Consider the following 25,428-nt stretch of genomic DNA (forward strand, 5'->3'; position numbering starts at 1 on the left):
TCCCTTACCGAAATCTTACATGGGCCCCATAAAGCCCTAGGTCTGATACAGAGGAATCAAGGCTCTCAAGAGCTGATTCTCCCTGCCTGTTGGACTTACCTCTCACCATTCTCAACCTTCACGTCGACGCCACGTGGTTCCACCTGATGGTCCATGAGAACCCCGACTGAAACAATTCCATCTTCCCTGCATCCTCCATCACTGCATTCTTTGAAGCGTAACTCTTGAGTCCTCTGAGCAGGGCCTGCCCTAATGCCTGGAGCGGGCTCAGCGCCCTGTGCTTCCACATCACTCTGGGCCTATCTCCAACATGGCACACACAGAAACTACACTAAATTTCCTGTGGTCCCCCACTCCCAAACCTGCAAAGTAAAAACACATGCCTCACTCCTTCTTAAGACAAGTGTTGGGCACATGTGACTTAAATACTTATAAAATTTAATTAAACTTATTTCTTGCACCTATTTTTTGTGGCAAATTTCACACTGTCCCTCTCTAACTTTTCAAAGTTACTTCCTCTGGGGTTTCATTCCCAAGTTCTCCAAGAGATCCCTCTAAATGTGACCCCAGGAATGTCACTTAGCCCTCCTGTGCTTGTGTCCTCCACCGCAACACGAGGACAACAGGAGGCCAGGTCACAGTTTCATGAGGATTAAGTTCATGTATCCAAGGCACCAAGAACAGCCTGACACTTGGTGCTTGATAAATGTTCACTGTTCATACGATTACAAGTGAAAATGGCAATGACTAATAGTATCCCAGAAAGGATTCAGGATGGCTTAAACTGGTATTTGGTACACAGGATATAAAGGTCAGGCAGCTGTCTTTCTGCTCTTAAAATTTGTTATCACCAGCATGTTGAACCATGGATAGACAGATCAGTCTGTTTTCCTCAAGAATTTATTATTTCCAGAGGGCATGTGCATTCACTATTGAGACAGCAAGTGAGAGAGGAGCGGGAGAAATGACCCAACAGGGTATGCTCGAGCCACAGTCCCTTCTCCACTTCTCTGTCTCCTGGAAATGTGGGGCGCACACACATATACCTGGCACGTCAGGCTGCTGGGGCCAGGATTCAAACAGTGGTTGGCCATGTGGAACCAATCTCTAAACCGCTAGACTACAGGGATGGCCCGGATGCATCATCCTTTATCACCATTTCGCAATTGATAAGCCTATCAAAAAGTGTATTTCTACAAACTCTTAACAAACATTAATTGCTGCTCGTTGTTTACTGAAAGCATCCAGGGTCAGTCCTGAAGGGCAACAGATGGGCGCTATGCATTGGGAATCTGATGTCACATGGCTGACTGCACTTAGAATCCCGGCCCATGCGGCCTGAAAAACACACCGGACGTGTGCACATGTGCCCAGGATCCTGATGGATGATGACATGGAAAAATGGATCTGGGACTCAAACTATGGTTAGCCATGTGGGAGTCCAGTGCCTTAATCATCTCACCAGCTGCTGGCCCCAGAATTCATTTTTAAATGCTTTAAGTTATGCCTTTAATACTGCCCAAGCACACTTAGGAACAAAATCTTTTTTTTAACTACTTAGTAAATTTTAAAGACCAATCTGAAGTTGAAGTTAACTTAGTGTCTCCAATATCTACTTCAAATCAAAATAACCAAAGGCTTAATATATATACACACATATATAGACACACACATACATACACAAATATATACACACGTGTGCCTATATATGTGTATACACACACACACACACATTTGAGGCCAGCTAGGTGGAATGGTGGTTGATATAGCTGGATCCACCATGACTGACTACACAGCTCAAGTCCCAGACCCAGCAGCTTGACAAATAAGCCAGGCACATATGTGTGTGTCCAAAGTTCCAAGAGAACAGGGAAAGGAATGCAGGGTAGCCGTTCCCCCTGAGGGGGGCGGGGGGGGTACTTTCTCACTCTTTCTGGTGAGTACACATGCTCTACAACATACTAAAAAGATGTATGGGGACCAGCAGATGACGCAATGGTTACATCTCTGGACTCCCATGAGTCCACCACAGTTGAAGTCCCAGAACCAGTGACTTAAATCTCATCCAGGCTCATGTGCATGTGTGCCCAAAATCCCAAAAGGAGAATGGAGAAGGGATAGTGGCACGGCCATCCCCCCAGGGGATCATTTCTCACTTTCTGTTCTCTGTCTCTCCAGTCAGTGTAAGTACCGTAGTGTTTAAGGTGCTGAACTCTCACATAGCTAACCATGGTTCGAGTCCTGGACTTGGTGAATTGAAACCCAGGCTGGCGGCATTTGTGTGGTGTGAGTACCCAAAATTGAAAAAATGGAAGAGAAGGGACTGCAGCACGGCCATTCCCCTAGAGAGTGATTTCTCACTTTCTGTCTCGTCGCTCTCAGTCTCTTCCAACACACATGCCCTATAGCAAAAATCTCTTTAAAAAACTATGTTCAGTGTCACTAGATAAGCAGGGAATGTAAATATTTAATTCTGGTATTTTTAAAGCATTTCAAAATCTTATGCCGAGGGCCAGCAGACAGCGTGGTGCTTAAGGTGCTGGAATCCCACATGGCTGACCACAGTTCAAGTCTTGGACCCTGCAGCTTACTTTCTCACTTTCCTTCTGTCTCTCTCTAGTGAGCGTGAGGCTTTGGCAAACTTAAAAACAGTAACAATAATAAATACTCATACCAGGGGCAGGTGTGTGCATGCCCCAAATCCCAAGACTAGAGAAGGAATTGCAGCATGGCCATCTCTCCTGGGGGATGATTTCTCACTTTCTGTCTCTCTCCAGTGAGTGCAAACATCCTATAGCAAAAATCCCACTAAAAGAGGAACCAGGAGATGGCATAATGGTTACGTCGCTGGACTCCCAAGTAGTCAACACCAATTCAAGTCCCAGACCCGGTGGTTTAAAACTCATGTCAGGACCGTGTGCATGCATACCCAAAATCCCAAGAGCAGACGAGAAGGAATTGCAGCGTGGTCATCCCTCCTGGGCGGTGGGGGGGGGGGGGGAAACGACTTGCTTTGTCTCTGTCTCTCTGGCAAGTACACGTCCTCTACAGCAAAAACCTCCCTAAAAAATGGAATGGAAGGCTTCTCACAAAGACAGAAACAGACCATATCTATAGTGGGCTTGAAGGGAATCTAAATAAAGATAAAACAATTAGGACGCACTCCTTAAGGCAGGCTCATTAAAGAAAAATGATGTTTCACTTGAAGATTACTGCATTCCTAGTATTTAAGTGATAAAAATCATACTAGCTAACAAATTTTAAAAGTGGATACAGGGACCCTAAGTACAACTTGTCCCAAAAAGGTCACTTTTCGGGCCACAAGGTGGCATGGAGGTTAAGGCACTGGATTCCATGTGGCCGACTGCAATTTCAGCCCAGGACCTGGCAGCTTGAAAATCATGCTTGGCAGGGACAGAAGATAGTATAAAGGTTACCTCACTGGACTCACACATCATCAAGGGTGGCTTGAGTCCCAGACACGGCAGCTTAAAACTCATGCCAGGCATGTGTGCCCACTGCCCTGGGCACTGACTGCTCGCTTTCTATCTCTCTGGAAAGCACATGTGCCACATAGCAAAAATCTCTCCAAAAGAAAAACAAAAAATATGCTGCGTACATGTCTAAGATCCCAAGGACAATGGAGTGAGAAGGGGCTGTGGTGTGACCATCCTCCTGAGGGATAATTTCTTACCCCACCCCCAACCCCAGTGAGCACACACACCTTGTGGCAAAAACTTAAAACAAAAAGTGGGTTTTCACTTTTACTAAAAATTAAACAAAGGCAGGCCATACCTTTAACCTGTCAGTATACTGCCTTCTCCATATTACACTGACCAAAATTTTAAAATTAAGGATATTTGGGGCAGGCTAGTGGCGTGATGGTTAAGGGCACTGGACTCCCACATGGCAGAGCATGATTCAAGTCTCAGACCTTGACTTGCTTTCTCACTTTCCCTCTCTTTCTCTCTCTGTCCCTCTCTGGTCAAATTAAGTAAATAAGTAAATAAATAAAATTCAATAGAAAAAATGTATAGGAAAAAAATAAAAGAATAATCAAGTATTGGGGACTGCCCAATATCCTAGTGGTTATAGGGCCGGATCTCACAGGGCTGACAATGCAGTTGAATGTAGGCCAGAGTGGCTTGAAAAGCAAACTGGGAGTGTACACAAGCAAACCTAAAATTTTAACAGAATGGAGAAATAAGAGAAGGGACTTGCAGGTGACCATGACCCAAGAGGGGGTCCTGTTTTCCTCTCTCTCTGGTGAGCACACACTTTATGGTAAAACATCAAAAGTGAAGTATTGATATGGTGTGGGGGAAAAGTGCATTCACATAAAGTACATGGAAGTGAATGCTGGCACCACCTTTTATTTTTTGTTGAGAGAGATTATTTTGCTATAGGGTGCATGCTCACTGGAGAGAGAGAGACAGAGAGAAAAAGTTAGAAATCACTCCCCGGGGGAGATAACCACTCCACAATCCCATCTTCTCTATTCTCCTCTCAGGATTTTAGACATGCATGCACCCACGCCTGGCATGACTTTCAAGGTTCGGGGTCTGGGACTCACATCACCATCAGCCATGTGGGAGTCCAGTGCATTAATCACGACAATACCTGCTGGCCCCAGTACAAACTTTTTAGAAAACCACTTTAAACATTCTGGCAATAAGAAAATAAAATGGGCACATTCCACAAGCTCTGTAAACCAGCTAACAGCCACTTCAGAGAAATAGCAATTGAAATGTCATTCCAAGTATATTTTCAAGACGTTACATTACTTTGTTTTTGCTACTGGGTACAGGTGCTTGCCAGAGACAGACAGACAAAGTGAGAAAACAGCCCCTAGGGGGGATGGCCTCGCCAGCCACAATCCCTTCTCCTTCATTCTCCTCTGGGGATTTTGGGCACATACGCATATAAGCCTAGTATGTTCTTCAAGCTCATGGATCTAAGAATCAAACCATGCATTCGTCCAGGTGGGATTCAGGGCCTTAACCTCCATGCCACCCAGACACTGCTGTTACTTTTACAAGAAAAAAAACCTCTCAACCAATAGTGAATGAATAAATAACTGATAGTATATGATACTTTGTCATAAAAAAATAGGAAAGATCTATGTGGATGCTCTGAGTAAATAAAAAACCACAGAACTCAGTGTATAGCAAGCACAAAAGAAACATTTCAAAAGAACTCAACAAATATTAATCTGGAGACTGAAAAAATATAGTAATTCCACTTTTAATCCAATTTTCTATACTGTTTTTTCCTCCAATTTGGCAGTGATAACTTTAATGACAATAAAAATATCTTTTAAAAACTCTGTTTTACACAAATTTAGAAACAACTGCTACTCTGAATTGTATTTTTTTTTTCTAAATAAAAAAAAATCTTCCAGGTAATTTGGGGAAAGAGCATTATGGAAATAAGAGATACACAGAAACCTAAGCTAATTTCTACAAGGGCTGACATGTACTACAGAAAGTAAAAAGATAACCAACTAAGCTCTTGTTTATGAAATTCAATAGGAAACCCTCTCAAAATCTTATAAATTTCTCAGCAATGCTCAATGTCTATGCTACATGACTTGCAGTAGGCCCAGTTATCAAGAGAAAACTGTTTTGCAATCTATTATTATTTGCTAACTACACAGCATGCCACAAAAGCTTTATGTCTTTTTAAAAAGAAAAAGGGCCACCCCGATATAATAACCTTTTGCACACAAAACAAAACATCCATTAGGTATCCAAATACAAAAGTATTTGTGAAACAGTTTCATAATTTCTAAAGTTTTAACACTTAGGTTTTCTGGAGCAGAAGTATATAAATATTGAAGATGGGAAAAAGCCCTGGGCAGGGAGAAGATGTAAGCAGAAGGGAGGAAAAGCAACCAGGGGAGAGGTGAAGGGGGACAGGCAGGCTAGATGATACTTTGGGATCACAACAAAACATTGAAATAATGAAACCGAATACTGGGTAACGCCTTCAAAATAGTGTTATTTAAATATAGTATTCATATTATATATGTATATAATTGGTCTTATTAAAATAAAATAGGGTTCTGCCAGAAACAAGTATTTTTAATGAAATTAAATAAACCAAATGGTTACATTACAACTGAGTATGTCAAAATATAACATCAATAATCCCTTACATTGAGAATGTTTAGACACACTGAAGCACAGTTCCCTTTATACGGATCATTAGTAAAGGTATGTGATATTACTACAGAACATGTGTTAAGTCAGATCACTTCAATCCTACTGGTGTTCTATCACAGTAAGTCTCCCAAACACATTGCCATAGTAAGTACTCATCTAACATACCCATCCCACAAATATTTCAGAGGCTACACTGTGCTATGTGTGATCATGCTAGAGCTGGCTGTGGAAGAAACATGAACCCGACACTTCATGGTGAAATCACGACACACATTCCTTCCCCTCACACTGTCGAGAAGCAGTTCAGAACGCTGTAAGGATGTGGGCCTAGAAAAACATCTGGGCTGAAATTCTGCTCTAACCCACTTACAAATCCTAAAAATTAACAGGGATACGTTTGATACCATACAAACGTGGTCCAGGTAATAAATGAGGCTACCAAAATATGTAATATTTTTAAAATAAAAAAAAAAAAAGAAATGCAACATTACTACATTTTAAGGCAACTCAGGCTCATAAAACACTAGAAATGACAAAATATTCTCATCTTTCCTTAAAACCCTGCAAACTTAGTTAAAGCTGTAGTGTTGAAATTGCAAAATGTCCTCCATCAGGTAATAAGATTTGTTAAGACTTTAAAATGTAAAAACATGTATATGGGAAATTCCTAACAAAATTTTTACCCTTATGAAACAGTTACTGTATTCATTAGAATAAAACAATTTTTTATTAAAAACCCCAAACTGTACCACTTCCCTCAAGAAAAAATTTTGAATGACATGACTTAACTCCCTTTTTATTAACAGACTGTATATACATCATTTTGTCTACAACACCACACATTATACAGATAAATTATTAGTTTCTTACAGTAAAAAATCTACTTGACATTAAGACTCTGTCTTCTAGAGAACTTAGAGGTATTAAAGATTCTTTTTAAAGCTGTGATTAAATAACGTCCCAAACACCACGTATTTTAAATACGTCAGGCAGGTTTTCCCATTTTTATATTTTATTTTGTTAATCATGTGTTAAGAATTACAAGGGAAACATTTAAAGATGTCTTAAACAACTGTTGGAAATTCTATCTTTTTAAGACTATCCGCATATTTAAAACATTTTATTAATGTATGACAGGAAAAAAGTCACAGCCAAAGTTATCAATGATTATCATTGCTTTCAATGAGTAAAACAAACCTTAAGATGTGCACTGAAAATTAATTACTGTCCATCTTAATGTCATTTCATCTGAGATTCAAAAGTAATATGTATCCACTTTAGGAAAATTTTATATATAAAAGAGTAAAAGTTTATTAGAAAAATAAACAACTTTAAATTTTACAATATTTTCCACTTCAAGAGTCTTTAGATAAAGTAGATGTGCCTTATGGTTTAAACATGACCCGATTTACAAAAATCTAAGCCCTGTTCAATTGGAAAAAAAAAAAAAAACACATAAATGCAAATGATAAAATGATGAACTATTAATAACCATTAAGAAATCCAATGTAAAAGTTTCATAAAAGCACCTTGTTTCAGATACCTAATATAGCAACATTTACTGTTAAATATATATTACACAGCTCCCAATGAAATTTAATGTACTGGTTTATTACCAAGATGAACACTTTCAATATTAAAATGCAAGTTGTGCAGTCTGTTTACTTTTCCAGAAAGTTTATCAACTAGATAAGATATCAGCAAATTTTTTCCTGAAAGGGCCAGATAGTAAATATTTTAGGCTTACAAGCCTTAAAATCTCACAATTCAACTCAGCCACTGCAGAGAGAAAGCAGTGTCAGGCAAATAAATGAATGGGTATGCCTGTGGGCCATGGCTTGCCTGATGCTGAACCATATGATGGATTTGGAATAGGAGAATGATTATTCAGGCATCATATTAAAAAAAGTCATATATGGAGGTAGGAGAAATAATATAGAGGGGTACATGTTTATAAATGAATATTATAAATTAATAACTCTACTTATTTCCCAATCATAATGGAATGTGTGTGTATATATGTATACATCAAACAAGTTACAAAACTAGTTCATTTTAATACCATATCCTTTTTGGTGTAGTAAGAAAGTAGCAAACCTAAGCCAAATAAGCAGCAAAAGAACCATGAGTGGTTGAGTACAGAGTGGCTAATCAATAATCATGAAATTTGATTTTGACATCTAAGTATATCTACACAATGAAAAAACTAATTTATTCACTGTGTCCCTAGAGAAAGTACTTTTGAGTTGTCACTTTAAAATTTAATTGAATTGTTACAATTTGAAGCTAAATGTGATTTGCTTTGTTTTATTAGAAAAAATATTCAAGCAAAGTCTACAATCATCGGTCAATTAAGAATGACTTACAAGAACATGAGGCAATAAAATAAAAATACAGGTACAAACTATATCTGAAACACTTCTATTTGGCAATTTTATAACAAATCAGAATTTTTTTTTTAAAAAAAAGGAAATTGCAGATTACTTCTCAGGTACAGAATAAAGCAAGTGATGAAGTGCTTAAGCAAGAGAAAACAAAAATATAGTAAGAAAACACACTGCTTTTCTTTACTTTTTAAAAATAAAATCACATTTGCTACAGATCGCATGGATAATACCCTTATTAAACAACCATTCCAGAATGTCTTATAGTAACAGTACTTTTATTTGCACTTCATTTAATTTTATATGACTCATTTCATGTATATAGCTCTTCGCCCCATTGTTAACCAATAAAGTCTCCCATAATTCTTACTATTCTTTACATTTTTAAAGCAAATGAGTAATGATTTATGTTTCATGGAACCTTTCCCATTTTGGAACCAAAGGCTTGATTCTATATTTGTGTATATTCTTTACTTAAAAAATTTACTGTAAAAATTGCTGGTTTTTATATCACTGTAGTAAAGTGAAAACTCCTTAATCAGGAGCGTTTTCTGCAGTTTGACTGCATATAACCACATACTTTACAATATGTCCTTCCAACAGTAAGGAAATAATTGATTTCACGGTCACTGTCAGAAATGAGTGCCATAATTCTATTATGGGTATAGGTCCTCCCTTAAAGACTTTCTGGAAGGATGTTCAATGTGTTTTGTTCTTATAGATATTAACAGTAGTATATAGTCCTTTAAGTCTGCAAAAGACATTTATTGTTAAAGAAGGTGCTTTTATTAACAATTCCTCTGGCAGCACTAGTGAATTACAATATCCTTCAATATTATTTCTACCATAATATATACATTTAACTTTCATGCCTCTAGAAAAAACATCTACAGTACATTTCATAATATAAAAATATATTACAAATCTGCTGAATTATGTACAAGCAATGTTCTATCATCTCTATGCAACATTTGTTTGATACAATACTAACAAGTTACACATATTTCCATTTCTGTAAGTTAAAAAAAAAAAAAATCCATATGGCTTCTTGCTTACCAAGCAAGAAAGTGATTTTATTTTTTCCTTTTCAAAACCAACTTTGGCGCATAAAGAATTCAGTTTGAAGATACTTTAAAAAAAATACATTTTTTCTTACATTAAGAAAAAACTCAAAACCAAATGCTTTCCTCGGAAAAAAAAATAATTAGAGTCATATAGGCTAAGTGAAAATATGAAGATTATTCAAATAATTTGAAATAGAGGTTTTTCAAAAACCGTTAACAGATTAGTTATATAGGTAAATATTAACATACTGTACTCCATGAGAAAACCCTAGTCCTGAAAAGGGAGCCACCAGACATACTGCAACACTCTTTAACAGTAATTTTCAGCCCTAATTCGATAGACGAATTTTTAGTTGATTGCAAATGTCGTTCACTGTTTGCTTAAATACAAATTGAACACTTTTCTTATCAGAGTTCTGCAAAAGAACACAAATGGCAACCAATCACATCTATTTATCATAATTGAAACGTAAATTATCTCTTGATAATTTTCATTGTCTAAATATTTCCTCATAGGATTTCAAATCAATAGACACTGTCAAGACAAATATCCTTACAGTGCTTTTGGTATTTGTAGGGGCACATGTTATAATTGTTTTATTTCCAATAAAAACTACTGTAATCGCTAAAGGGAAGGAAAAAAAAAGCAGCTTAGAGCAGCTAGCATGCAAAGCCTTTAAGAAGCTGTTTCACTGAGTTGCCAAAAGAGTGTTTGCTCAGTCTCCCACAATACCATTCCATGAAAATGTGGATATACAGTAATATATTAATATATTCCACAGAAGAGCCTATTTCATTCACAGAATGTTTTACACTAAGCATAAATATAATTCTAAATACTGGATTTTTTTTTTTAAAAAAAAAAAAAAAAAAAAAAAAAAAAAGGAAAGGGGTTGACTCTAATGTGCAACTTTTCCTAAACCCATTGTCAGTGACTAAGACTGCAGGTGTCCCCGCTTGTTTGCTTTTTAGGTATTTATTTATTTTTTACCTCTTCAACCTCTTCTGCGGCATTGTTCTAGAAAAAGAGAAAAATGAATTCCTTTTTATTCAACTGAATCAAATTTATTGAGTACTTAACAAGAAACATTAAAAACATTTATACAGTACAGGCAATATGATGATTAACAGATCATTACTAAAATTTATTTCCAAGACATTTACATATAGTATCAAAATTTAGTCATATAATAGAGCCTTATAATTTTTTACTATAGCTTGCTAATGTGTCTTTAAAGAAAAAAAAATTCCATAATTAACACAAGCATTTTAATGAGTTTAAGACCAATGTTTAAATCTCAAATAAATGTGTTCTTTTTACTTTCATTTAAATTAAATATAGGGTGCATGCCATACTTTCACTTTGATATGTGCATAAGGAGAAAATGATTCTCCTAAAAACAGGATAACTGTTTCCTTTCCCTTTATCTAACTTCATAAGTTAATTTTATAAGGTTTCCCAGTCAAAATTTGGAAATTTAAGCAAAAGTGCTTCACCAGGGCAAAAATAAAGGCTTCTATGACTCTGTATCACTTTAGAGCAGAATCGGTTCTGATTTCTAGAAGAGCAGAGACATAAGTTTAAAGTCAAAACTTAAAATATGTTTGATACAGTTAATGAAAATTCACTACACAGAAGAACCTAAAACACCCAAAGAAGGCTCTCATTTCCCAAGAATGCAATCAGTAAGAATAGTATAACTGCACGCTTTTAGAATATGCAATACTACTGCTTTGCATTTTGGGACATTAGTTCTACTTGCAAATGACATTATTTTAAGTCACTTTCACTAAAACATCTAAAAAATTTCCTACATACCCCAAGAGAGGCAAAAATGAGGTGATTTGGTGTGAAAGGAAGACACTTTAAAAAAGGGAAGAATAAATGCAGAAGAGAAGCACAAACTGATATCATTTTATAAATCAGGATTCATGCTTCTTTGTTCATCACAAACTGATCTGATTTTATAAATCAGGATTCATGCTTCTTTGTTAGCTCCTTAGGAGATGCTTATAATTAGTTCAAAAGGCAGAGAGGCTCTCCCAAGATATCATTGTGAAGGATGCTAATTTTATTAATCTCTCCAGAGAGTAAAAAAATAAATAAATCCTAATTAAGTGGTAGTAAATTTTTTTTTCAAAACAGGATTTTATATATACATATATGAGTCTCATCTATTTTTGGTAAAAGATTTCCCTCAATCCTCTAACCTTGATAATCTAGCTCATTCAAACAATAAGTTTTATTGTACTTTAGCACTTTCACTAAAGTATGTTTTAAAAAAATTATTTTGGAATAGAGAAGCTCAAGTTTCAATATTTCCATATGGCAAGGACTATTATGTAAGAATTTCGTTTTCAGAACAATGCCTAAATTATATGAAGTCTATTACATTTAACTGACATTCCAAAAAGTTATGTCATGGAATGAACAGAACCTTCAAGTGTTTAACTACTATAACATTATCTATCTTTAATTGGTAGCTAAAATTCCCGTTTGGGAATTATCAATTATTATACAGTCATCCCTTGGACTGCTTCCTCAGCATCTGCGGATTTTGATATCATGTCTAAAAATCATGTCTAGATTACTTGTAACTCCCAATACAACATAAATGCTATAGAAATCCTTGTTGTACATTGTGCTGGTTTTACAGTTCTATCATTTTTATTGTGTTGAAATCTTTTAATTGTTAGAATTTTTCCCTCGGTTTTAATCTGCAGTTAAATGAACCCATGAATGGGGAACCTACAGACACAAGAAGGCCAACTACACAGCATCTTCTTTCTTCCTGTAAAACCTGTTCCTATGCAAAATGCATAGTAAATTAAAACTTCATTTACAAATAAAGTTCTGTCATTAACAGTGCCTTTTTTTGAAAGAGGGAGAAATTTTTGCTATAGAGTACGTGCAATTGCCAGAGAGAGAGAGAAAGCAAGAAATCAGGCCTGGGTGCGGGGTGGGGTGGCCGAGCCACAACCCCTTCTCCTCCATTGTTCTATTGGGATTTGGGGCATGGACGCACACACACCCTGCCTGAGTTTTAAGTCGCAGGATCTAGGACTCGAATTGCAGTCCGCTGTATAGGACTACATTACATTAACCACCATGCCATCTGTTGGCTCCAACAGAGCCTTTTAAAAACTAGTTTTAAGCCTTCATCACTTTTTAATCACCCCAAGGGATATCATTTGGATACAGGCACTATTAAGTTTGGCCACATACAACCTGAGCAACCTTGGACAAATCAAATTATTCTCTTGCCTCAGTTTTCCAATCTGTAAAACAGAGAGAAACACCTACTTCACAGAGCAGCTGTGAGGATGAAGTACATGTAAAGCACCTAGCAAAGTAACTCAGCACATAGTCAGAAATGTGGGTTTCTTCTCCTTCCCCCCCTATACCTTCAGAAGCACAGCACACTAAAACAAAGGTCAGATCAGAAGACTGTTAGAAATGTGAACACTGTGAGCTACCTCTGCAAAAACGAACACAATAGTATTTCAATGGTGCTGTTGAAGTTTGGGGAGATTATAACTCTTAAAATGTCAACCAGTTACAGTATTTAGGACATTAATGCCAGGTCCACTAAAGTCTGATACTATAAAAAGAATTGAAAACTTAAAAGGCACATATTTTCAAAATAGTTGTCACAAACTAAGTGATGTAAGATAAATGTAGAATTAAACAGGCATATACACTTTGCTAAGAATAAGCCTATCTAAAATCTAAAATTAACTTTTTTTTTTTAAGTTTCTGTCATAGGGCACATGCATGCACCAGAGACAGACAAAGAGAAGAAAAGGGAGAAATCACCCCCCAGAGAGGATGGCCACATCTAAATCCCTTGTCCTTGGTTCTCCTCTCAGGATTTTTGGAATGCACACCTGCCAGGCACGATTTTGAAGCTGTAGGGTCCGGTAAAGGTGCCATGGTGGCCATGTGAAAATTCAGTCACCTCATCACCACACCACCTGCTGGCCCTACAATTAACTTTCTATGAAATAATTTCCGTATGAATGAAGTACAGAAAATAAATTCAGTACTCCTAACTTATCCAAAATTTAGAGAGAGTTAAGATCACGATTTTAAAGGTGAAACATAAAGTCTTAATTAAATTACCTGTATATGTTTGGGTCCAAAAGCAAGGCAGTATCTTTGGGTAGCTTTGATAAATGAACTACTTTAGTTTTTAATTGATGTCGTTCACTTTCATTCACCCACACATCAGGCAAACTATGAATGAAAAAACAAATCAATAATAAAAATGACATTAATTTTAAATTTACCCTTCATGTACCTCCCTCCCCCGATGGGAATGGTAACACTGCAATCCCTTCTCCTCCATTTCTTTCTCTGAGGATTTTGGGCATGTACTTGCTGCACTGGAATATTTTTCAAGTCTCTGGTCTGGGATTCAATCGACAATGTGATATCTAGCCACCTCCATGACCAGGCCATGGGCTAGCCCATTAATGATCTTTCATGACAAAAAAAAATTATTATTATTATTATTAAAAAGATAAAAAAAAAATCAAGCATAAAATATCTGAACAGCTGGGTCAGAAATGCTCTAAAAGGACATTAGAGAATTTTAGTGAGCAGGTGGTATGGTTGTTGGGGCAGCTGACCCCATGCAGTCAACTGCAAAGTTTGAGTCCCTGATCGATGGCTTGGAAGATGTTGCAAAATGGAACTTGTGTGGGCATGTCCAAGATCCCAAGGAGAGGAAGTAAAGAGCCATCACTATTAATAAATTCAAAGGAAGAACTAGCAGATGACCTAATGGTTATGTCACTAGACGCCCATCTAGTCAACCACAGTCCAAGTCCCAGATCCAGCAGCTTAAAACGCACACTATGTGTGTGTGCATGCATGCCTAAAATCCTGAGAGAACAGAGGAGAGGGGATTTCGGTGTGCCTGTCCCCCACCCCTCCAAGGTGGTGGTGGTGGTGGTGGAGTGATTTCTTGCTTTCTGTATCTCCAGTGAGCACATATGCCCTATATCAAAAAGTTCTCTTAAAAGAAAGAAAAAAAAAATCTCAAGGGAAAATGAAATCAACTACTAAAAAGACAGAGACAGAAAGCGAGAAATCACCCCCCGGGGGGACTGGCCACGCCGCCACAATCCTTTCTCCTCCATTATCCTCTTGGGATTTTGGATATGCATGCACACATGCCCGGCAAGAATTTGAAGACACCAGGTCCGGGACTAGAACCACGGTTGACCACATCGACATAACCATTATGCCACGGGCTGGTGCTGCTTAAATAATTTTTATAAGTTACATGTATTTAAGTTTCTTTTATTTTTATTATTTATTTTTAATTTGCTGTAGGGAGGACACATGCACTTTTTGGTTTTGGAGTGGGAGGGAGAAGAAGAGAGAGTAGAAAAGAGAGAGGGAGGGAGAGAGAAAGAGAGAGGTTGAGATTTTTTATTAGTTTTTTTTTTTTTTTTTGAGAAGTTTTGCTACCAGCACATGTGTTCGTTCACCAGAAAGAGAGAGAAAGACAGAGACAAAAAGTGAGAAATCACTGCCCCAGGGGGAGGAGGGGGGACAGCCACGCCTCAATCCGTTCTCCATTCTCTTCTCAGGATCTTCGGCCCGCACGCACATGCGCCTAGTGTGAGTTTAAGCCACTGGGTCCAGGACTTGAACGGCAGTCAACTACATAGGAGTCTAGCAACGTAGCCATTAGGTTGAGATTTTAAAGTGAGAAAGAACCAGGCACACCAAGCCGTGTGGTGGTTAAGGTGCAGGATCCACACACTTGACTCTACAGTTCAAGTTCAGGACCCGGCAACTTGAAAAACACACTAGATGCTTGTGTGCAGGTGCACAAAATCCCAAGGGAAAGGACTACTGTGTGGTCAGAACTGCTGGGGGTTATTTCTCACTCCCACCCCTATAGCAACCTCCTCACTTCCCCAAACAGTTAAGAATGCATTTCGTGGGGGGGTGGCCATGCTGGGATCTCTTTTCCTCCACTCTTCTCATGGGGATTTGTTCAAGCGCACTCGCAAACCTGCCAGGTTTTTCAAGCCACAGGGCCCTGGATTTGAATAGCACAATCAGCCACTTGGGATCCAGGCCCCTTAACCACCATACCACCAGCTGGCCCAATAGCTTAAACAATTTTAAGATGATAACATAAATAAGACGTAAGACTATTAATTCACATAGAACGTCAAATACTTACATGTCTTCAGGCAGCCAATGAAGCAAAAGTTTGATCTTTCCAGAATCTTCTTTTCTCTTTGCTATTACCTAATAATAATAATTTTAAAAAACATAAAAACAATTTATATCATTTTCCTGTTCTGTTAAGAAAGTACTTTTGATCTTAATCAAGAATTTTAAGCATTCATATTCTAGACAAGGTATTACCACATGAATTTGTTCCCTGTTTTGTAGCACTCAAACCTGTCTTTCCCACATAACCAAAACTCCCATTACATAAGAATTGTATTCTGTGGACCTCTACACCAAACCATCTATGGCAGTGTTTAGCATAAAATGAATTAAATTTTTAAAAATCTATCCTAAAGAAATAAACATAAATTCATGTTACAATAAATATGTTTGAGCATCAGTTTTTGTTAATTGCCAGAGAGAGAGAGAGCCCCGCCGATGGGGTGTGATCGCGGTGCAATCCTTCCTCCATTTCTCCAGCCCAGCAGGATTTGGGGCTCACCCACACACAAACACACACACACACCTGACGTGGTTTTTCATTTTTAAAAAAAAAAGAATTATTTTATTTAACTTTATTTATTATTATTATCATTATTATTTTCCAGTTTGATCAGAGAGACACACAGAGAGAGAGAGGGAGTGAGAAAGCAAGCCACCAGGTCCGAGACTTTAACCATGGTCGGCCATGTGGGAGTCCAGCGCCTTTTACCACCATGCCACTTGCCAGCCCCCTGACGTGGTTTTTCAAACCACTACAGTGGGGATCCAAACTGTAGTCGGCCATGTGGAATTTGACTCCCAAAGTACAGCACTTAAACACTATGTCACAATGCCAGCCTTCAGTACCTTTTTGAGCCCAAAAAAGGAATAACAAAATTCTAATGACTAAGATCTAATAATTACATTTAAAATATTAAAAACTGATAGAGCACATGCACTCTCCAGAGACAGACAGAGAGGGCAAGTGAGAAATCATGCCCAGCATGATTTTCAAGCTGCCAGTTCTGAGACTTGAGGGATCCATGTGGGATCCAGCTGTCTTAACATCCACACCATCTGCTGGCTAAGTAACTACACTTTTTAATATTATTATCCTCAATCCAAGCCACCATAGCCAAGTTAAGGTCTTTTGTCCCAAAGCCATTCTCTTAACTCAGTACCTACAGTACCTACTGCAGAGCACAAAGTCAGTAGCATCACTCCCCTGACAAAAACTCTTCAAATGACCCCTTGAGCCTGTGGAATCATCACTCTTGGCATGACGCATAAAACTCTTTAGAATCTAGTCTTGCTGGCCTCCTTTCTTAAAAATGTTCTTCTGCCTTAAATACTTCACCCTCATATTAAGTATGGTTTTCCAAACTATGAGAGAGAAAAGCAGCTTTCTTTCTTTCTTTCTTTCTTTTTTTAAAGTTTTTACCATAGGATGTGTGCACTCTCTATAGATACACAGACAGGGAGAGGTAAAATGAGAAATCCCCACCCCTATACATGCACGCACGCACACGCACGCACTCTGGGAATTCCCTCTCCTCCATGGATTCTAAACACACATGCCTGGTGTGATTTTTCAAGCCACTATGTCCATGGCCAGCCGTGTGAGAAGTCCAGCCTCTTAACTGCCATATCACTTGCTGGCTCCATAAAAGCTTTCTCATCTGACCTCTAACACTGCAAAACAACCACCTCTCCAAAGCTTTCTGCTCAGCAGAAGCCCTGCCATTCTCACAGCTACCCTAGATCACACACTTTGGTGTTCAGCACATAGCAGAGAAACAAAACATATCCTAGGACCAGTAGTTGGCATAATGGCTATGTCACTGGACTCCCATATAGTCGACTGCAGTTCGAGTCCTGGACCCGGTGGCTTAAACTCACACCGGGCAAGTGTGCATGCGCACCCAAGATTCCAAGAGAAGAATGGAAGATAAGGGATTGAGGTGTGGCCATCCTCCCTGGAGGGTGATTTCTCACTTTCTGTCTGTCTCTTTCTGGCAAGCGCATTTGCCCTAAACCAAAAACCTCTCCCAAACAAAAAAAAAAAAAAAGAAAAACAAAAACAAAAAAGAAAGAAAAGAAAGAAAAATATATCTCACCTTAGTAAAACTTAACATGTATTTCTATAAAAATTTAATTAATTAATTTTAGCTTACCTTGAGCGTGTAAGCTACTTTCAATTAAAAAAAAAAAAAGTGGTATAGGGACCAATAGTTGGCATAATGGCTATGTCGCTGGACTCCCATGCAGTCGACTGCGGTTCAAGTCCCAGACTTGGTGGCTTAAACTTACGCCGGGCACATGTGTGTGTGTGCCCAAGATCCTGTCAGGAGAATGGATTGTGGCATGGCCATCCCCCCGGGGGCGGGGGGTGATTTCTCACTTTCTGTCTCTCTCTGTCTTTCTGGCAAGAACATGTGCCCTATAACAAAAATCTCTCCAAAAATAAATAAATAATAAAAAGTGCTATAAAATTAAAATTGGGCCAGCTCAATGGCACAGCAGTAATGCACTCCACAAAAGAATTCATTTTCCACATTGCTCATGGCTTTAAAGCTCCAGCCCAGTCAGCCTGAAACATGTCAGTGCTCAACAAGTGCTTAGAATCAGACAGGCTGCAGGGCTGGAGGAGGGAGTCATGGGATGACCAGACCCTATGAGGATGATACTCTTAATTTTCTTCTCTTCTCCTTCCTTCCTGCCTCCCTCCCTCAGTCTCACCTGTGTGCACAGGCACTCTATCACAAATAAAGAAAAAGACGTTCTGAAATAAAAAGAATTAAATTAAAAGATGGAAAAGAAAGCAAGTACAGATACCACAGAATGAATGGGGGAACAAGGGGTGGGGGTGGGTGAAACCTCAGGAAAAAATTATAAAACAGACACAAGAATGTACTTAAACAAGACCAAGAGGTTACAGAACAGTATACCACAGAAGAGTAAAATAAAAGGCATTATTAATCAAATACACAATTCTTCCAAAGTGGGAAAAAAAAAAAGACCTAGTACACAGAAAATAAAGGCACATAACATAATGTAATATCCTTTGTTGAAAATGACTACAGTAATATCACTGATTTGATTATCTGCTTTAAACAACCATGACACCCCAAGGAGATGTACAATGAAATATAAATCAGACACTATAAAACTTTCAAAAAACAAATTACAGGAAAACATACAAAAGAAAAATTAGAAAACATCTCAAAGATCCATATAGCTGTCCATATCTATTGGCTTTCCAATACTGTAAAGTTCTGATTATGCTTAAAACCAGAATCCATTACATTTTGTATACATTATGAATGTAATTATGTAAGAATTTCACTAAGAACTGCAACTAACTCGTGTATATCTAAAGTATGATTCTGGCCTTATATAAGATACATTACTGAATATTCATTTGTGTATTCAAGTTAAAATATTTAAGAGGTATATCTTGATTACTTGATTACTCACCTTGGCTGGGGCAATTAACACAAATAATTAAGGGTCTCAGTTAAGTGAAATAGAATTTACACACATCTTTTATGCCTATCTCCTGTCATGTATCTGTCTGAAACATGTGTTTTCTGCCTACATTTCTATACAATCACACTTACTCTTTCTTTAGGACAGTACAAGGCCCTTGGTATGAGTCTTTGAAATGCTGTGTGCATACCCTGCATTAGCATATATTATACTATATTGTCATTTCTTTAAGTATTTTCCTGTCCTCACAGAATGTGGAATAATGTAAATCCTAGATCTACTACTGGTATTGATCCTAAGCGTTTACAATAAATAGAGAATATAAATAATTTAACAGATTATATACTCATTTAAAATTGCATTTACAAGTGCTAAAAAACAAGTGAAAATGCTACTAAAAACAAAAGGTACAAAATGGTACAAAACAACTATGACTCTTAAAAATCTACAGGGACCAGCAGATAGTGTAATGGTTCCGTCACTGGACTCCCACATGGCAGACAGTGGTTCGAGTTCCAGACCCAGCGGCTTGAAACTCATTGATACGTGAGCCCAAAATCCCTAGAGAAAAATGGAGAAAGGATTGCGGTATGGCCATGCTCCCTGAGGAGTGATTTCTACTTTCTGTCTCTCTGTCTCTCTCTACCTAGTAAGCACAGGTAACCTACAGCAAAAATCTCATTCATAAATTAAAAAAAATAGGTGGACCAGCAGATGGCATAATAGTTATATCATAGAACATCTATGTAGTCAAACTGCAGTTCACTTTCCCAGACCAGCAATTAAAACTCACGTCCAGCACATATGCATGCATGCCCAAAATTTCGGGAGGAGAATGAAAAAGTGAAGGTGGTGTGGTCATCTCCCCAGAGGCTGATTTCTTGCCTTTTCTGTCTCTGTCAAGATTTTTAGGCCCTATACCAAAATATCTCTTTCTTAAAAAAATAAATAATTTAAAATAGGAGACCAGTAGGTGGTATGGTGGCTAAGGGTGCTAGATTCCCACACGGTCAACTGCAGTTCAGAGTCCTGGACCTGACAGTTTGTTTTCACACTTTCTCCCTGCTCCCTACCTCCAATTCTATCCCTCTATGGGCAAATAAAATAATTATTAAAAAAAAAAAAATTGGAAAACAGGACTTGAGTCTGGCCTTTGCATGCATTCTCTCCTGAGTCCACCCGCGGGCCCTGAGGGTTAACTTTGGAAATTAAATTACTCTGTCACCCAGCACTCTAGTGACCTGAGCTTGCCACATTCCCCCACGCCCCCCATCACCATGAGACTGGAGTTTGGTCTCTGGCCTCCTCCTTTGAGTGCAACCCTAGGACCTGGGAGTAACTTTGGAATTTTTGGTACACCAGCCTACATGCAGATGCAACTTGATCCTCTTAACTAAGTTCTGTCTCCTTAGTGTGCTGCCACCTCATGAAGAGCTACAAGTTTGGTAGAGGAGCCAAGCTGTGAAGTTATCCATAATGGCTCTAACTTGAAAGATAGAGCTCTCCAATAGAAATACAACTGTGAACTAAAAGTGAAATTTGCTTTTCTAATACTGCAGAATTTACTCCAGTAAATAGAAAAAAGGGAATACGGCATCAGATGGCAAAAACCAGCACAGATCTCAAAGACACGTAAGAAAATGAGGGAGTTAACTCTCCCTCAGGTGAGCGAAGTAGCCCCTCACAATCAACAGATAGCACAGAGGAATATAGAGAAATGTCAGAAAAAGAATTCTGAATATTCATAGTGACAAAACTCAGTGAGATGCAAGAGAAAACAATCAGTTCCACGAAATGAGAAAATCATTCCAGGACATAAAAGAGGAATTTTGCAAAGAAATAGACATCATAAAAAACAACCACCCAAAAAAACCCCAAATAAACAAAAACAAACAAACAAAAAAACCAGAATCCTGGAAATGAAAAATACAATAGAAAAAATTTAATTCTCCCTACAAAGCATTAACAGCAGATTGGACCAAGCAATATACAAAGAATTTCTGACCTTGAACACAAACTCTCCATCAAAGACCAAATCACCAAAAAGAAAGAAACAACCAGCAAAAAAATAAAATAAAATAAGGACAACATACAGGAAATTCTAGACACCGTGAAGTGCCCAAATATCCATATACTGGGTATTCAAGAAGATGAAGAATCTGCTAAAGGAGGGAAAACTGCTTTCATGAAACATTATCTAAAACTTTTCCAAATGTAGAGAAACATGGAGAAATTCAAACCTAAGAAATAAAAGGACCCCAAATAGAATCAACACAAAAAGACTCTCTCCCTAGGCATATCATACCCAGATTGGTAAAAAAAATTAAAGACAAACACAAAATTCTAAAACTGGCAAGGGAGAAATGTCAAGTTACTTACAAAGTTTACTCCATTAGGCTAATGTCAGAACTCGCAAGTCAAACAATGCAGGCACAAAAAGAATGGAAAGATATATACAAAACATTAAAAGAAAAAATGATTTCAACCAAGAAAATTATATCCAGCAGGATTATCCTACAAACAGGAAGAACAAATAAAAAGGGACATCCCACAAAGGGATAAAAACGGAACGGCAAAGAGATTCCAGATCACCTCCTTCTGCACGCTCCTGAATGCTCAGATTGAACTTCAAGAATGAGGAAGGGGACCAGCAGTTAGTGTAATGGCTATGTCACTGGACTCCCATGTAATCGACTGCAGTTCGAGTCCTAGACCTGGTGACTTAAACTCACACCAGGCGCATGTGCGTGCGTGCCCAAGATCCTGAGAGGAGAATAGAGGAGAAGGGATTGAGGCATGACCATCCCCCCTGGGGTCTGATTTCTCGCTTTTTGTCTCTCTGTCTCTTTCTGGCGAGTGCACATGTCCTATGGCAAAAACCTCTCCCAAAAAAAAGAATGAGGAAGAAACACACCATCCATCAGATGATTAGAAATCACCTCAGCGTCACAAGAAATATGGGAAAGCAAGAAAATACCTCTCCTCCAAGGGAAAAGAATAACTCCTCACCTATAGACAGTTCAATGGAAATCATGGCAATGTTGAAGAATTTAGAATATTTGTAATGATAAAATTAACAGAGATGGAAGAGAAGAGAACAATGAACTGCAGAAAAGGCAGGAAAAAGGAGCTGACAAATTCCAGGAGGTGAGGAAATTCCTGCAAGACCTAAAAGAGGAATTACACACTTTAAAAAAGAATCAAATGGACCTGTTAAAGATAAAGACTATAAGAAGTCAAAATCTCCCTTGAAAGTACTAAAAGCAGATTAGATCATACAGAAAATAGAATCTCAGACACAAAAGAGAAAATTGCTGGCCTAGAAAAATCCACCACAAAGACTGAGAAAATAACCCCCCAAAATGAAATGAATAATATACTACAAATACTAAATACCAACAAATGTCCAAGCATCTGTATAATTGGTATCCCAGAAGGTAAAGAGACTCATAAGGGCATTGATAATCTATTCCATGAAATCCTGCAAGAAAACTTTCTAAACCTAGAGATGATCTTAAAGATCCAGTCTCAAGAAATAACAAAGGACCCCAAATATAATTAACCCAAGAAGATCTCCTCCAAGACACATTACAGCCAGATTGACCAAAACCACAAAGACAAGAAACTAAGATTGGGGAAAAAAAAAAAAAAAAAGGCAAGTTACCTACAAAGGATATCCCATCGGGCTAACAGCAGACCTCTCTCATCAGAAACAACACGAGAGAGGAAAGAATGGGAAAATACATTTTAAGTGTTAAGAGAAAAGCAATTTCAACCAAGAATACTGTACCCAGCAAGATTATCCTTCATATGGGAAGAAAAGAATCTTCTAACACAAAACAAAACCTGAATGAATTTACCAACACCAAACTAGATCTCCAAGAAGTTCTAAGGGAGTGCTATACCAGAAAAATTAAACATAGACACACAGAAATAAAAGTTGAAAAACTAAGAAAAGGGCCAACTTAATCATAGGGACAAGTGTGGAGTTGAATACTATATCCCAGAATTTAATCAGGAAGATTTAACCACAACAAAAGATAGAATAAGTACATGAGACTGAACTGTTGAAATAGTATTTTATGACTTTTGACTAAAACATTGCTGATTTTCTTCTCGGCTTGTTTTCCAGTTTTAAGGATTTTTCCTGTCTTGAGCTGTCAATAGGTTCATGTAACCTACTATTTGAACAGAACCCTAACCTGTTTCCTGGCTTTAAGTTTTAAGCAAAATTAGTTAGCATTTCTTTGATTTATTAAAATTAAAACTGCTTCTCTTGAAATTACCAGCTGAACTTGCTATTGAAAGTAGTTAGATTATCTAAGAAATTGTGTGATAAATAAAATGTGGGGGGAAAAAATGGAAAGCAACTTAGACATCAGAGATAGTGTGGGAAGAGGGTGGGAAAGGGTAGAGGGTCAGAAACAGGGATAAAATATACATATATATGAAACTGGAAATGGAAAATTATTGGTCATAACATGCATAAATAAGCCACTATGCAGTATATTCTGGATAGGAAATTACATTCTTTAAGCTGTGACAATGCTTAGGGAATGAACGTAATTAATTTTAAAAAGTTCCAGGGACCAGCAGTTAGCGTAATGGCTATGTCACTGAACTCCCACATAGTCGACCGCGTTTCATGTCCCGGACCCGGTGGCTTAAAACACGCTGGGTGCGTGTGTGTCTGTGCACCAGATCCTGAGAGGAGAATGGAGGAGAAGAGATTGCGGATTGGCCATTCCCCCGGGGGGGTGATTTCTTGCTTTCTGTCTCTCTCTGTCTGTCTGGCGAGCGCACATGCCCTATAGCAAAAACCTTTCAAAAAAAAAGAAAAAGTTAAAAAAAAAATAGCTCATGGAAATATGTGTAATGGGAAATATATGTATTTATGACTTTCAAAAAGTTTTTGTACCAAAATAAATTTATACTTTAATTTTAAAATAAAATTTTAAAAAATAGAAATCGAAGGGTTCACAGAAATCAATTATAGTGAACAAACGTTTATAACTTATGGTACACTGCAAAAGTAGTCTTAAGAAGGACCTTCACAGCAATTAGTGCCCACAAAAAGAAAAGTAGAAAGGTGGCAAATAAGCTAACAGCACCACTCTGGTAACTGGAAAAACAACAACGAAAAACTCTAAAATCCAAGAGAAGTTAAATAAAGATTTGAGCAAAAATAAATAAAATAAAGAATAAAAGAAATATACAGAAAATAAGCAAAACCAAAAGCGGTGCTTTGAGAAGACAAACAAAATTGACATACTGTTAGCTAGATTAATCAAGAACAGAGAAAGGAAACAGATAAATGAAATCAGCAAAAACAAACAGGCGTTATTACAACAGACAGATCAGAAATACAAAATATCACTGGAGGGAACCAGCAGTTAGCGTAATGGCTATGTCGCTGGATTCCCACGTAGTCGACTGCAGTTCGCATCCCAGACCCGGTGGCTTAAAACTCACGCTGGGCGTGTGTGCGTGCGTGCCCAAGATCCCGAGAGGAGAATGGACTGCGATGTGACCATCCCCTCTGGGGGGTGATTTCTCGCTTTCTGTCTCTCTGTCTGTCTCTGTCTGTCTGGCGAGCGCACGCGCCCAATAGCGAAAACCTCTCCAAAAAAAAATATCAATGGAGAATACTACTACGGGCAACTATATGCCAACAAAGAAAACCTAGATGAGACAAGCAAATTTCTGAACACATATAACTTACCAAGATTGAACCAGGAAGAAATAGAAAGTCTGAATAGACCCAAAAAAAGCATTGAGACTGAATCGGTAAGTCTCCCAAAAGCAATGAGACTGAATCGGTAAGTCTCCCAACAAGGAAGAGTCCAGGTCTTGATGTTGTTACTTCAGAATTCTATAAAACTTTTATTAAAGAAAAACTAACCCCAATTCTCCTTAAATTATTTCTAAACATTCGAAAGAACCCTCCCAAATTCATTCTACAAAGCCTCTATCGTCTTAATTTCAAAACCAAAGACATGACAAAAAAAGAAAACTTCAGGCCAGTATCTCTGATGAATATAGACACAAAGAACCTCAATAAGATACCAGCAAATCATATTTAACAGCATATTAAAAAAATTACACACCATGATCAAGTAGGTTTTATTCCACAGAATGCAAGAATG

At 37.9% G+C, this 25,428-nt stretch overlaps 1 protein-coding gene across 1 annotated transcript in view; it reads right to left on the bottom strand.

Annotated features, from left to right (window-relative positions):
* Positions 1–8,451: 8,451 nt before the first annotated feature.
* AEBP2 (AE binding protein 2) overlaps positions 8,452–25,428 on the bottom strand; it is a 135,806-nt gene continuing 118,829 nt past the window's right edge. The window contains exons 6-9 of the mRNA XM_006155092.3: positions 15,819–15,886; positions 13,736–13,849; positions 10,604–10,630; positions 8,452–10,028 (exon numbers count right to left, since the gene is read on the bottom strand). Of these exons, the coding sequence (XP_006155154.1) occupies positions 9,983–10,028; positions 10,604–10,630; positions 13,736–13,849; positions 15,819–15,886 (255 nt within the window). The 3' untranslated portion in view covers positions 8,452–9,982. The remainder of the gene's footprint in view (positions 10,029–10,603; positions 10,631–13,735; positions 13,850–15,818; positions 15,887–25,428) is intronic.

The sequence above is a fragment of the Tupaia chinensis genome, unplaced genomic scaffold (assembly GCF_000334495.1).
Source record: "Tupaia chinensis unplaced genomic scaffold, TupChi_1.0 Scaffold000434_1, whole genome shotgun sequence".
NCBI lineage: Eukaryota > Metazoa > Chordata > Mammalia > Scandentia > Tupaiidae > Tupaia > Tupaia belangeri.